Source organism: Mesocricetus auratus, unplaced genomic scaffold (assembly GCF_017639785.1).
Source record: "Mesocricetus auratus isolate SY011 unplaced genomic scaffold, BCM_Maur_2.0 Super-Scaffold_100019, whole genome shotgun sequence".
Taxonomy (NCBI): Eukaryota; Metazoa; Chordata; class Mammalia; order Rodentia; family Cricetidae; genus Mesocricetus; species Mesocricetus auratus.
The window spans coordinates 17,828,441-17,844,006 of NW_024429200.1; the positions used below are offsets into that span (position 1 = coordinate 17,828,441).

Here is a 15,566-nt window from a genome sequence, read left to right on the forward strand (position 1 = left end):
CACCTGTGCCATCATTCCTGATCCCTGTCCCTGTGCCATCATTCCTGATCCCTGTCCCTGTGCCATCATCCCTGATCCCTGTCACCTGTGCCATCATTCCTGATCCCTGTCCCTGTTCCATCATCCCTGATCCCTGTCCCTGTGCCATCATCCCTGATCCCTGTCCCTGTGCCATCATTCCTGATCCCTGTCCCTGTGCCATCATTCCTGATCCCTGTCACCTGTGCCATCATCCCTGATCCCTGATCCCTGTGCCATCATTCCTGATCCCTGTCCCTGTGCCATCATTCCTGATCCCTGTCCCTGTGCCATCATTCCTGATCCCTGTTCCATCATCCCTGATCCCTGTCCCTGTGCCATCATCCCTGATCCCTGTCCCTGTGCCATCATTCCTGATCCCTGTCCCTGTGCCATCATCCCTGATCCCTGTCCCTGTGCCATCATTCCTGATCCCTGTGCCATCATTCCTGATCCCTGTGCCATCATTCCTGATCCCTGTCCCTGTGCCATCATTCCTGATCCCTGTCCCTGTGCCATCATTCCTGATCCCTGTGCCATCATTCCTGATCCCTGTCCCTGTGCCATCATTCCTGATCCCTGTTCCATCATCCCTGATCCCTGTCCCTGTGCCATCATCCCTGATCCCTGTCACCTGTGCCATCATTCCTGATCCCTGTCCCTGTGCCATCATCCCTGATCCCTGTCACCTGTGCCATCATTCCTGATCCCTGTCCCTGTTCCATCATCCCTGATCCCTGTCCCTGTGCCATCATCCCTGATCCCTGTCCCTGTGCCATCATTCCTGATCCCTGTCCCTGTGCCATCATTCCTGATCCCTGTCACCTGTGCCATCATCCCTGATCCCTGATCCCTGTGCCATCATTCCTGATCCCTGTCCCTGTGCCATCATTCCTGATCCCTGTCCCTGTGCCATCATTCCTGATCCCTGTTCCATCATCCCTGATCCCTGTCCCTGTGCCATCATCCCTGATCCCTGTCCCTGTGCCATCATTCCTGATCCCTGTCCCTGTGCCATCATCCCTGATCCCTGTCCCTGTGCCATCATTCCTGATCCCTGTGCCATCATTCCTGATCCCTGTGCCATCATTCCTGATCCCTGTCCCTGTGCCATCATTCCTGATCCCTGTCCCTGTGCCATCATTCCTGATCCCTGTGCCATCATTCCTGATCCCTGTCCCTGTGCCATCATTCCTGATCCCTGTCACCTGTGCCATCATCCCTGATCCCTGTCACCTGTGCCTTATTGCTTTGCCATCGTTTTCTAAATTGTGCCTTGCACTAGATTTTTGTTACTGTCCCGTGAGATGCGTTTGTTGATGCGTTTGGAGAGCACTGACTAGCTGCCTAATATTCATGATGACGCAGTGTTACACTTAACATGCCCTAGCATCGTTTACTACAAATTCCTAATAACTCAGAGTAAGATCATACAAAAGATTAAGACTCCTAATCCTTAAGATAATTGGGAAGAGGTTCACACATACACCAGGTATCACCTCCAAGTCTTTTTCAACTAATCACTTTTGTTCCTCCAACACTCTTACTCACTTCCCAGGATCTAGTGTATCCAGCATTCTAGTGAGTTCTGTGTTACCTGTTTAACCCTCTGTACCTTTTCACAACCCAGATCCCTGATCAGGAGGTCTTTCTAACTTTCCTTTCATAGTTTCACTGAAAAAGTGTTGACTTCCTTCCTGGACACCATCTAACCTTCCTAGCAAATTTAATTTGTTACCCACACCTTCCTTCATCACTTGACATGTTTTCACATGTGAGTCTCTCTCAAAATCAAGAATCTCATTCTCTTGCTCCATTATACTTTATACTATGTAGAGAGCTTCTCTCGCAACAGTGTTTGTTGAGTGACTAGTATTAAAAGAAGATAAAAGTTTATCTGGAAAACACTAAACAAACCTGCTTCAATGTCAGTGCTCTGGGTTGGTTCTGTCTGTCACCAGGAACATTAAATAAATGACCTTTCGTGAGACTGCGTATTGTTTTAAAAGATTTCAAGGGAAAGGGACAAGAAAAAAAAACACTGAAATTCATGATCCTGAGGCATCACAGATTTTCAACATGCAACTGGGTCCCAGGCCGTGTGCTCAATGCCAGGGATACAGTGCTAGCAAAACAGACAAGGTCCTGCTCTTTGGGGAGTTTTCTGACCCCATGGGAGAAACAAGCTAATAAACATGACATCCAGACAAATGTGTGGCGTGTCACAAATCATATGACACGGTGACTCATGTAGTTAGAGGACAGAACAAGTTTTCTCAGGCAGACGCTGAATTCTAAACAATGAAAGAGTCAACCAGGAAAAGAGAGACAGAGCTGTTAGGTAGAAGACGCTGCAGGCACCAGGGCCTGGTGTAAAATGAAGCTGAACGAGGTGAGGAGAAGCTGATAGGATGTGCTAAGGAGTTTTGAGCCTTGATCCCAAGAGCAGTAGGAAGTCACTGAAAAGATGGGTGAGGTGCAAGGTGAGGTGAAGAATTAAGCAGCTCTGTATTAGAAGAATCATCGGATGGCCTATAGCAAACAGACTTTGCAGGAGGCTTTTACTTTGGCCTCTAGGAAACTAATCCCAAGCATTTAAGATGCACCATGAACAGAGTTTAGTACCTTGCAGAGGCAGCAAACATTAAAGGCTACTCTTCGGTTTATGACAGGAATCACAGACAAGAGCCAAGTGTCATTCATTGATTCAGGTGCCCTGCAAAGAGAAACAGACTTGGAGAGCAAGATCATGATGACATTATAGGTCACAGTATGATTAAGTTTGAGATGTCCCAGGAAGATGTCAGTAGAGGACCTTAGATATGGAGGGGGGCAAGGAAGTGTGTGGGCTGAAATTACCAATGTGATAATTTGAAACGATGCACCCTCAGTAGCTGTTACTCCCAGGCCTGAAGTGCGGTAGCTGGAGCCCCCAGAGGATAAGTGGAAAGCAGAGGGATGAGGCAGAGGTGCTCTCCGCAGAACGGAACTGAGAGCATTTTTTACCAAGAGGGGAAATGATAGACAGAATGCTATATCTAAATCTAATGCTAAACACCGTATTTATTGCCACCTTGTGTTAAAAAAAAAAACACTACTTAAGCTGCCCAAAATTTGGGATAGTAAGAGAAACAAAATGTAACCCTCACTAAAGTTAAGCTGCTCTGACTGAGAGAAAAGTCCGGGGCCCCACCCATGTGGCCCCCACCTCCCACCAGGATTGCAGTTCCCCATTCACAAATGAGGGAATAGACATTCGAGCTCTCAAGGTGCATACTCATAGAACCCTGCTGGCCCCTCAGCCTGCAACCTTTCCATAGCACCCTACAGAGCTCAAGAAGAAGATCACAGAGGGAAAGAGTGGCAGCTTCACCCTCTAGCCCTGACTTCCTTGTGTACAGGTTGTACCAGCCAGACCAAGGACAGGCTCATTTGCTGTTAGTTCCACATAGACATGGATGCCATAAGACTGGTTTGGACAGGTAACTGGAGTTGGCAAAGATGCCATCTGTAAGTCAGGGAGATGAAGATGGAATTCATTATATGTAGTATTGAGAATACCAAAGAAAAACCAGGTGACATTGGTCAGGACAAAGAATTAAGAGATCCAAGAATAAGAAAATGAACAACTATAAGGATGGCTCTCCCTCACTGAGGCACTCTTTGTCTGGTTGTGAATTCAAAGAGCATCTCAAGAATGCTCAACTCCCTTGAGCTTCAAATATTGTTGAAAAGGAAAACAGAAGAAGGGAAATATACTCTCTCACTGAGTATCTAGGTATAGATATGTAGATTCATAAAGTAATGTGTGGGCACACATGTTCTTTCTAGGAGCATAGAATGCTTTATCCCGGATTCCTCTGAGGAATAAGGTGGACACAGAGTAAATATCTCCTGGCTGCCTTGATGTTATGATGATAATAGCTTGCCAACTCAGCCTGGAAAAATTATTTTTATTAAATTTACTTCTTTGGATCAAGGCCATATATGCAGAAGGTACCTGATTAAATCCAAGTATGTGCTCTACAAGGTATGACAAACGCTGCTAAGGGCTGTTCATTTACAAGGAGGTGAGAAATAGGCAGGTCACTACACTAGGGAGAACAAAGGAAGAAGAAACAATGAGGGAAAAGAGGGATTTGGCAACATCTGGGCTAGGTGTGGTGTTTTGAAGACTGTCTTAGAGATTCATTGCGGGACAGGAAACTTTACAGATAAGTACACACTGTCAAGCACTACCCATCCTCCTTCACATGGATGTCCATGGTCTAGAAAGATGGTTTCAGGGTTACAACAAAGCATAAAGGAACTGGTTCACAGTTGGAGAAAGAGGAGAGAAAAAGTTGTTATATTAGTGACATTCTGTTGAGGGGAGAAAACTTCCTTTCAGGCTCTGATTGTCTGGTTATGTGAAATTTTAATATTAGTTAGTCTTGATGTTAACAACAAAGCATCTACTAGTCTATATCCCTTGCTTTTTTATCCCTTGCTATAACCCTTGCTTTTTTACCCACAATAGCATGTTTTGAATGGCTGTCCTGTCTGTGGGAAAAAATTTAAAAATTGCAAAGGAAATGATACAACTGCCCTTTGTTTACTTCATGACTGAAAAGGCAGTATCCGAGTGACGAACCCAGCAGTCTGCAGTCCCCAGCACGCCTCAGAATGTATGGTTTTTACATCCTGCTATGAATGCACGAATCACACCGCCTGTTGCAATGATTCTTATATCCCCTTAAAATTCAGCAGGGCATGTAAAGCGTCCCGCCTTGTGGCACTCCTCATGTTTTGTCCCACCAGTCATTTGAGAGCACTTTCATCTTGCATTTCCTTGAGCGTGTGTATGTAGCACGAGGCAAAGGCAGTAATTACCCAGACAGACTCCAAGTGTTAAATGTTACTCAAACAAACCCAGTGCATGACATCCACAGTAAAGAACAGGGAAACAAAGAAATTGCAGTGTTTCGTTCCAACCCAACACCCTCAGGAGAGCAGAAATCACAAGGCAAAGCCATAAGTATTTATAATCTCCCAGAGCTGTATGGAGAAAGTTCACAGGAAACAGTTAAAGATGCAGCAAGGAAGCTCAGCATTTAGCTGCATTTCTTTGGATTCTTGCTGGTTTGTGCAATTAAAAGCCAAATGGAAAATACGCCGTCACTAATCTTGATTTTAATAGTCTGACTAGGAAGGTAGCTTTTCCGTCATGAGGGCCTCAACAACAATCCTACAAAGGAAACCTTCCTGTAGGAACTGGGGCTCACTTGGTTGATCCCAGGGGTGCAATCTCTGTAAGCCCTTAGAGTCCCTCCTGTGTTTGTGTCTCCCTGGGGACCACTTGGGACAGGGAGGAACCCAAACAGAGGCTTCCTGCTATTGTTGAAATAGAAGTAAAGAATACTGTGTAGGGCATGGCTGTGGCCCACACCTAGGATTTACTCTGCTATTGTCCAGGGATGCTGTATATCCGGAGAAGATAAAACAGGCTACCAGGTGCCTCAGTAGAAAAGTTTCTTCCCTCAATTACTATCCACGAGGCTTCCTAATTTCCAGTAATTGGTTCCATTTCTTCCATCCTGCAGTCCAAACCTCCATGGGATTATCTACCTTTTTTATTGTAAATCCTTCAAAATAATTCTTTCATGCTGTGCCCATTTGTGTTCCTATCTTTCTTCCACAGCTTTGTATATTCCTGAGAAGAAAGGCCTGGATCTCTTTCATGCTTGTCTTTTCTATGTTAGTTGTTTAATGATAATTGTAACAAAATAACATTCATCAAGCACTTCCTAGGTGCTTGGGCACATTTTCTAGTGGGTCATCTCGGTTTTCTCAGTTCTGTGGCATGAGGTGAAGAACTTGGGCTTTAGGATTGACCGCCTATCTTCAAAGCCTTTCTCCCAGGGTTCAAGTGGTCCGGCAGCCCCAACCCCACCTACCTCCAGACACCTCCATAGATTGCACTGACTCAGACCTACTGTCCATGAGCCAAACTCATTATTGCTCCTTATCCCTGAAGTGTCCTACTCGTGACTCGACATATTTGGATATTCAGAAAAATCGTGACTAATTTAACTAATCACACCAGACAGGCCCTTTCTTTCTATTTCTTTAGTGTTTCCTATTTTCAACCATTTCACATTAATGATCTCCACAGTTCTTGGTGCCATCCTAGTCAGGTGAGCTGTGTAACTTCACCTTCCCCGTGGGACAAGAGAAGCAAAATATCTAGACAGCAGCAGAACTACGGCTTGCCCCCTCATCTTCTACATCTGCCCATAGGATTTTTGGCTCTACTTTACCTTGCCCTTGGCCCTGTTCACCTGTGTGAGCAGAGTGACTAGACACGAGCTGTGCCTTTGATGTCTCAGGTTGTCAGGTAACCATAGTAGTTGTCGCACCTCATGGCAAATAAGATCACCTGGCACACCCTTGCTCTCAAGATTTGTGCTATAAGAGATGAGGCATTTTCCACAGAGGGCCATTAAGTCTGGAATTCCCTTCCCCTGGTCTGACAGAGCCCTGGAGAATTGATCTTCTGGGTCTTGGCAAACCACATTAAGTAAAGCTAGGCAGTCAGTCACTCTTGGTAAGAAAGCTTAACGGCAGGAAGAAAGCAGTAAGTAGACTCCTGAGCAATAAGTAGAGTCCTGAGCAATTTGTAATTGTGTGGTTTTCACCGTTTAGACCCCTGAAGATAGCTACTCGTCTGAATGGAATCCTTGAGACATACAACTGTGGTCTGCAGTGTACGCGACTGTATTTCTGTGTTCTTACATCATGTCGCAAATGCTGTGGTGAAGAAGCCTATAGGGAAGTTTTGGTTTCTTCTGCATAAACTATTTTGCAGTAATTGATCAGCCATAGAGAGGAGATTGTCTCCTGTGCACCCACAGTGAGTTCTGCGGCCACGAGAGACTAATAAGTCATGTCCCTGGAACTATTATCACTTTGTTGAAGAAGCTGCTATGTGAACAAAAACCAGCCTTCGTTAATTTCCCTTTTCGTATTTAAAAAACCTTGTCAGTATTTCCCCTCTGGGATTATGTAATTTGTCAATAGTACATATTATTTTAGATATACAGGAGAAAGAAGCAGGGTAATGTGTCCTTATTACTTTATTTTTCCACTGATCTTCATGTCACTCAAGAAGATTTTCCAATTTTATATTGCTGAATACTATACAGATATAAAAGTGGCCAGTGAGATAGCTCATCAAGTTAGAGTTCTTGCAGCTAAGCCTGGCCTCAGTTGGGTTTCTGAATGGGACCCATGTGCTAAATGGAGAGAATTAGTTGTCCTCTGACCTGTATTATAATGTACATACTGTCTCTCTCTCTCATACACACACACCAATAAATAATGTACTTATTTACACAATAAAAATTATATATATATATATATGTCTGGGTGTCTGGGTATGGTGACACATGCCCTTAATCCCAGCACTTGGGAGGCAGAGACAGCTGGATCTCTATGAGCTTGAGGCCAGCCAGATCTATACAGTGAGTTCTAGGCTAGTGAGGGCTACATAGTGAGACCCAGCAAGGGTAGCAGGCAGGCTAGGTGGGGATGTAGCCTAGAGTGGTGGAGTGCTTATTTACCTAGCATGCACAAAACCTAGATTTTGACCCTCAGTATCAAATAAAGTAGACATGGTGGTGCATGCCTGTAATCCCACACTCAAAAGGTGAAAGCTGGTGGATCACAAGTTCACAGTCATTCTTGACGACGTGTGGAGTCCAAGACCAGAATGGGACACATAACACCCGGTCACAAAAGCAGAGAAGGTGGGGACGGAGGGGTTTGGAAGAGGATGAAGGGGAGGAGGAAGAAGAGAGGAAAAAGAAAAGTTGTCTGTATGTGAAACATTTCTGAAGCTGTTTGAATTTCACTCCTTCGCCTTCCCTCCTCCAACATCCGCATGAGTAGAACAGATGATGTCCACATCGCACTCATCTGTGGGAAGCAGGGATGATCCTTGGGTGTCACAATTAGAACTGTCTGGTAAATGCTTGTGAAGGAGGGTCAGATTTATCCCGCTGTTGTAAAAGCTCTGAGTGTCAAGTCACACCTCTCTTCTACTGCCCGGTATTCATACGTAGAAAAAGTTGACCTCTAGGTAAGTCACACATAATAGATATTTAAGTTTAGTTGTCATTGTTCATAAGTGTCTGTATCAAAGTTGAAAAATGATCCTTACTTATTGGTGGTTTAAATCAGTGGTGGTCAGCCTTTTGGCTTTTCTGGGCCACACTGAATGAAGGGGCTTTTCTTGAGCCACTTACAGGGGTGTCTGACTCACAATCCATAGGTAGCAAAAACTCTGTGTGTGTGTGTGTGTGTGTGTGTGTGTGTGCGTGTGTGTGTGTGTGTGAACTGTTTGGTAAATACCTGTTAAAGATATGGGGTGGGGGAGTACGGTGAGAAAGAAAGTAATAAATACTGTGACATGACATTGTCGTCTACAAAACTGGAGATTAGGAATGGCTCAATTGCAAAAAAAAAAACATTTTAAGTAAGTTTATAATTTGAGGCTACATTCATAGCTATGTACTATTCTATTCCACACTTTTTATTTTTAGAAAGTAATGTATTGTTTTTAGCAATGGGAAAGGATCTTGGAGCTTGTGTTCACGTTTGCCTGAACTCAGCTGTCAGTTTATTTGCTGTGGGATTTTTTTTTGTCCTAGAAAAAGTTGGTTTATGGATTGTGTGCCCCATTCTTACACTGTATGCACAGAAGCATTCTTATCACTCACCATGAACTCTATTGCAGTTTGTTTCCGTGCTGGAAGGGGTGCTGTCTAAGCTGTCTAGGTATGATGAAGGCACTTTCTTTTCATCCATTCTGTCATTCACTGTAAGTATCTCAATGAGGTCTCTTGGGTTGTCTTTTAACAGTTACCACAGTACTTATGTATCAGTTAAGAATTCTCATGGTTATCCTTTTCTTTCCCATTTAAGGTGAAAGCAGCTGCAAAATATGTTGATGTCCCTGTAAGTATTTCTTAATGTGTATTCCTTCCCTTCCTAACCTCCTCCCATCCAACCATCCATCCAACCATCCATCCATCCATCCATCCATCCATGCTTCCCTTCCCTTCTATCTCTTCCCAGCCCCTCATAATGATTCCATGTTGGTTGACTTCAATTCTTTAAACCAGTACCATTCCTTGAGTTGGGGAGTAGTTTTCTTTCCTGAAGCAAACCCTAACCCTCATAATAAAAGCTAGGCATCATCATTTCAGTGTATTTTGCTTTTTCTCCAATAACTTGGGAGCTGTCAGAAAGTTAGTCCACTATGAAACCATGACATTAGAGCTCCAAAGGGAGCTTACAGCCCTCCAGAAGGGAACAGAGAATGCCTTACACTATATAAAACAGTACTCTTCTTACTCATTATATGAAGGTTCTAGCAAGTTTCTAGTAAGAATTAAAATAGCAATTAAGGCTCACCAGTTAAGTCGATGAACCCAATTTGTAATAAAAAGGTGATAAATCAATAGTCACTTATTTAAACATTTCATTTTTCAAAGACTTCTTTGGAAATAATACATGACCTATAAATTTGTTCAAAAATTAAGATACCAAGAGTAGAAACCATGGAATAAGATAAACACAAACCAGTTTAGTACAATATTTTGAAGCTGTACTGAATTAATTTGGGTTTCAAATTCTATTAGTATCACATTCAAATATATGGTTTATAGATGACCAAAGCCCAAACTGATCTAATTATGTACTTGAGCATATGTTATCAATTTCCACACAATTAGAGCATGGTGAATACCTTTAAACACAGCAAGTTGCTGGAATATGACCCACCTCTTTGTGCTTGAACAGGCTGCTAAGACTCCTTGAGCAACATTTGCAGGTGCTTCTTATTTTTCAAATGCTTACCTGCATTTTGTCACCAGCGTGACTGATGGAATAGTCTTAAGTGCACATTCTAAATTGGAAGTCTCTGGTCTTCCTTCCATTCGTTGGGGTTTCTTTGGAACATTTTACTTAAAGAGTGACCCCAAAGAAGCCTCTGTACTCTGTCTTGTACTTAGGATCAGTGCTGGGAAATACATGGGCTTAAATATATGCATGGAAGACAGAATGGGAGTACTAAGGGGAAGGTTTTTGTGTTTTATGTCTTCAGAAAGACAAGCCATCGTGTACATGTTACTTCCTTGGACTACTTATGTATCTTCTAATAGGTTGTATCTTGAATTTACATAGAATTAGATATTTTAATTACTTATGTCTCTGGAGTTTTGAAGCTCTCAATTGACTATGAACCAGGTCCTCTATATGCCATAAAATGTTAGTGGAAAGAAGCAGAAAGTGCTTCATCTGCTCTCTTCAATGCAGAAAGATCATCATTTGTCATCCTTCTCAAAGATGCTCTGAGCTCTGTTTAGTTATCTCAGTGATTGCAAACTGGCTGTTAGTCAGCTTATTCTTAATTATAATAAACTGACCTTCTGTATATCTGTGAGTTCTACTCATTAATCCTAGTTCTGCTCTTTCTTCACCAGGATAATCCTTCAAATATATGATGATCTTTATCATGGTTCCTGTCCCCAGGAGCTGTGGTGGTTATTCAAACGCATCTATTATCTGAACAACTCTTATTCTTTAGATTAGACACCCTTACGTCTTCACTGAATCCCTGTGTTAGGTGTGTACCAGACCATAGGCATTTTTAATGGAACAGTGTATCCCATACCTCCACGAGCAGGGAGTCTGGGAGTAAAGTAGTACATAGGTATGCCAACATGAGCAATGCTGTGGCGGCCATTCCCAGACTCTTCATCATATCTGTCGAGGCTTAGATGAATTGCAAATGCCATGGCCACTGCTCAATCAGGTTATCCCCTGGAGCAGAGTTATCTGTTGCATAGAAGTATCCTGGCCAGGGCAGATTACCAGCGGATGAGTTTTCCCTCGGATCTGGACCTCACGATTCTATTGCTGATTCGTATTAATTTTAAAACTGTGAGTAGATCTTGCTCGCTGTTATTATTGTCTATATTCCTGCTCCAGCAAATATATCTGTCTGAACAGGATTTTAAGGAAAATTCATGGACAATGGCTCTATTCTTATAAAAAAATTAAGACATCATAGAACCATATGCAAAGTACAAAAGAATACAATCTTCTAAAGAAAATATAGAGGACTTTGGGTTTAGAGATGAACACTTAGAGACAACGCCAAAAAGAGTACTCTGAAAAGAATTGATAAGTTGAACTTTAAAAAATTGATAAGTGAGGCTGGAGGCATGGCTCCATGGATAAAAACACTTGCCACTAACTCTGAAATCCTGCATCCAACCACCAAAACCTACAGGGCAAAACGAAGAACTGATCTCCTCAAGTTGTTCTCTGACCTCCACATACACACACCTAATCACACATACACAATTAATTAATATTAATTATTTTCACACAGAGGTTCACTGGCCTAGGACTTAGAAATGGCTGAGTTTTTTATTCATCTTATGTGGCCTTGGACAATTGGATTAACTATATGACCTGGGGATTTTACTTAGGTGACCTCAGTTTAGTCTTCTATAAAATGGGCAAAGGAGTTATATGATTTGCATTAGTCCTATGACAAGCCTCTACTCTTTGAATTCTAAATATCTGTTTAAGTCCTTCCAAGAGAAAACAGATCCCAAAATGTCCCCCACTGGATGATGACAAGATAGTGCTTGAGAAAAAAAAAATTCTGTGAAAGGGATAATACCTTCTTACAATAATACTATCACTTGCTGGAAAATTGTCTTGAAAACAAATCAGTATAAACAATGATCCACTATAAAATTAAAATTACCTATGAAATCAAATATTTATATTCTGAAAGGGGGAGGGAGATTCATGTTCCCAAGACCTGTTGACTTGAAATTACCACACAACTGAGGATGAGTAATAGCTAGTAAGAAATTGTTTGGCCCGACGTGGTGGTACATGCCATCAATCCCAGCACTCAGAGGTAGAGGCAGAGGCAGGTGGATCAGATTTCTGTGAATTCAAAGCAGGCCTGGTCCAGGCAAATTCCAGGCCAGCCAAGGCTACATAGTGAAACCCTGGACATGATAAGTGGGTGAAGAGGAGGAGAAAGGGAGATTGTTGAAATGAAGCAGCTTAAATATAGCATAGTGTATGAGCATAGTTTCAACATATGCAGCCCAGCAACCCGTCAGAGAGCTTCCCAGCATTCATGTTGGTGAAGATTTCAGATGGTTTGAAATTTGAAAGGCCTGTTAACTGGGTCTTCTGTAGACCAGGCTATATTTGAAGGTCACCTTAAAATTGTGATCCTCATACCTCCACCTTTGAAGTTCTAGGATTACAGGCATGTAGTACCATGCCCAGTTGGCTTAATTAAAAAAATAAAATAAAAGTCCTGGATGTGGTGACCCTGTCACAACAATACCTAGAAGAAAGGAATACGGATGTGAGAGCCATAGCCAGCATGTTAAATGCAGAGCTAAGAGAAGACAGTTTACGTTGACTTTATAAACAGGAGCACTAGGCCAAAACCAAAAGCTTGGTAACACTGAATGAGTAATATATGTACTAAAATTAACAACAGTTTTTAAAATTGCCTGTCTCGAATAGGAGAAGCTGAGGGCATGTATTACTTCTGTAGAGGACCCAAGATCGCTTCCCAGCATACTTGTCAGGCAACTCCTAACTAACTGCCTGTAACCCCAGCTCCAGGGGGTCTGACACATCTGGCCTCCAGTGGCTTCAGCACGCACACACTCACACACACACACATGCATACACACACTCTCAGTTTTTATGGCATAGGTAAGGTGTAGCTAAAAGCACTGTGTGTTTTGGAAAGAAGGAAGGATAAGATGACTCTGTGTCTAAGGCTAAAGGTAGTTGGTACCGAGTCTGACAGCCTGAGTTCAATCCTCAGAACCAGATGGTAGGAGAAAACCAACTCCCAGAAGCTGTCCTCTGACCTCTACTCATGCATGCACACATACACGCATACAAAATAAATAAACTAAGATGTAATAAAACGGGATGGGAGACTGGAGAGATGGCTGTGTAGGTGAAAGCACCTGTTTCTCAACTGTGGGGGACTTGGGTTCAACTCAGATCCCCAGAAATCACATGAAGACAGGTATGATTGTTGTGTCTGAAATCTCAGCATTCCTGCAATGAGAAGGGAGGCAGAGAGATGAGACTCCCCAGGATAATGTGGGCTAGCCTGGCCTACGAAGCAGTGAGCACCTAAAGAGAGAGCCTGCTTCACATAAGGTAGACGATGGAAACCAGTGCCCACCATTGTTCTCCCACACAGGTACCAGTCATACTTAGAAACATGCACACATGTCACACACACAAAGTTAAATGAACAAAACCTTTGTAAAGTATCATTTGAGACAATAATGTGGTGTAGTTGTTGTTTGGGGGGGCTCTTTAGGGGAGCCAGGATTCCAGTGCTTAAATTCTTCCTCCATCACTTTGCTTATAGTATCACTGTGACCTTGGGCACCAATTTGTTTGTCTATTAAATGAAATTATAATTATACCTCTTACAAGCTTATTGTGAATAAGCACTTCCCAGGCTTCCTAGAGTGCAATTAGCACTTAGTAAATGTCAGTTACTATCATGCATGACCATTGATTATGAAATAAAATCTAATGACTACATTCTACAAAATCAGCATTTATTCGTTGCATCTGTAGTACGGTGGACAAATCACATAAAACATTTAAAAACAGGACACCCTTTTAACTTTGTACAAAGCTGCCAGAAGAGTTAAGAGTTCTACCCGAGAAGCTTGGAAACAGTAACTTGTGAGGATAGAAGTGGAGGAGGGAGAGAAGTGTGGAGTTTATCCTGAAAAGAATCTAACATAGGAGACAGTTCAGTATCTGCAGTCTCTTCAGTAGCAGTCCTTTCAAACATTCTCTCTTTATGCTCATTGCCAAACATATAGAATCTTCATTTAGTTCCCCAAATGTGACTTCAACTTAACTCTGTATTGCACAGATGACATAAAGTCTGGTATCCAGGTTCAGGTCCCTCCTTGGTCCACTGTCAGCTGCCTCACCTGTGGCTTCCATCTTCCTTCCTTTGCATTAAGGATACTGGCATCATGGGGTCATCATGAAGATCCAAGTGTGTATTAGTGTACTTGCAATGTGAGGCACACTTGAAATATCTGAGGTCAGGGGCAGAGGTGAGGCCTTCTTAAACTCCTTGCCATGCAAGTATGAATTCCTGAGTTTTCTTCCCCAGAGACAACACAAAAAGCCCATGTATAGTGGCAGTGGCTCACCCTGACTCAAAAAAAAGACAGGTGGATGATAGTTCCCAAGAAGGAACACACCAGAGGCTATCCTATAATATCCACGCATACATGCATGGCATATCTAGGACTGATGTTGCTGCCAGCCCTCATGATTTCTCCTGCAGCTTCTGACTCCACCTTTGGAAAGAAAATACAGGTATATTTGACAAAGTGAAGAATAGATTTATTTCCATTGTCTTCTATTTTGGCATAATAATTAGCACCTTGCAGGTATCTGTAACGACGTCTCAAGTCATAAGAGCAGTTCAGTGTCATTACCATTCCGCTCCTTCTTTCACATATGTGCTTCTGATATTGTTTATTATGTTCACAGTGTCACTTTACATCCAGGGCTGTGCATCAGAGGGAAAGCCAGGCAGGACTCGGGAGCGTGCTTCCCTGAAGGATCTATGTGCTCACGAGGACACAAAACAGGCGTTGTACCTCTTGTAGAAGGCTTAGCTTCCCTCACTACCTTGCTGTTGTTTGGTTTTGTCTGGTTTTTGTTTTGTTTTCCCCCACTTAGCTCTTCCTTCTTTTACAAGCTCAACAAGTTAGTGGCCTGTCCCTGGCCATTAGCAGTCTAACATCTTCAGGCCTCCTTTCATCAGTTACCTAAAGTGATCCCAGCCCCTCTGAGCCTTAATAACTAGACACGAAGTAGCACACCCAGATTTTTAGCTTGACCTCCGCAAACCCTCATATAATTCTAGTGCATGGTACCATAACATCTGCAGATAGAAGAGGCAAAGTTAACCAACAACATCATGAACCTCGTATCCGTAGCATTCAGCGTGCATGTAATTGTAGAGCTTACATCTGATACACATATTAGCACATTCCTGGTTAGAGGCTGCTGGTCCTCCAAAGAGGTGGCAGGGATGCTTATCACAGATCAGAAGTAGCAGGAGACTCCAGATCCCCAGCCTTAGTGGAAAAATGCATAAAATCTCGGTGGAAAAACTCATTCTGTCTGCTTTCCTTGAGGATCACTCATATTCCTTTTTACTTTTCATTTCCAATTATTTGGTTTTTAATACACTGTTATTCTCTGAAATTAAAATACATCACTTTCCTCCTTCCCACTCCTCCCATGCACTCCTTCTGCTCTCTCTCTCTCAAATCCATGGCCTCTTCTTTTTAGGTTGCGTGTATGTGTGTCTGTGTGTTCCTAAGTATATAAATACAACCTGCTCAGACCATGTGTTACCTCTATAGATATGATTTCAGGGCTGACCA

At 42.7% G+C, this 15,566-nt stretch overlaps 1 protein-coding gene across 18 annotated transcripts in view; it reads left to right on the forward strand.

Moving 5' to 3' along the window:
* Cadps2 (calcium dependent secretion activator 2) overlaps positions 1 to 15,566 on the forward strand; it is a 519,904-nt gene that overhangs the window by 472,873 nt on the left and 31,465 nt on the right. For 16 of the 18 annotated variants that reach the window (XM_040728757.1, XM_040728758.1, XM_040728759.1 and 13 more), the window contains 2 exons: positions 8,795 to 8,878; positions 8,983 to 9,015. The exons of the other annotated variants lie outside the window; for them this stretch is intronic. In XM_040728757.1, the coding sequence (XP_040584691.1) occupies positions 8,795 to 8,878; positions 8,983 to 9,015 (117 nt within the window). The remainder of the gene's footprint in view (positions 1 to 8,794; positions 8,879 to 8,982; positions 9,016 to 15,566) is intronic. 18 annotated transcript variants of the gene reach the window in all.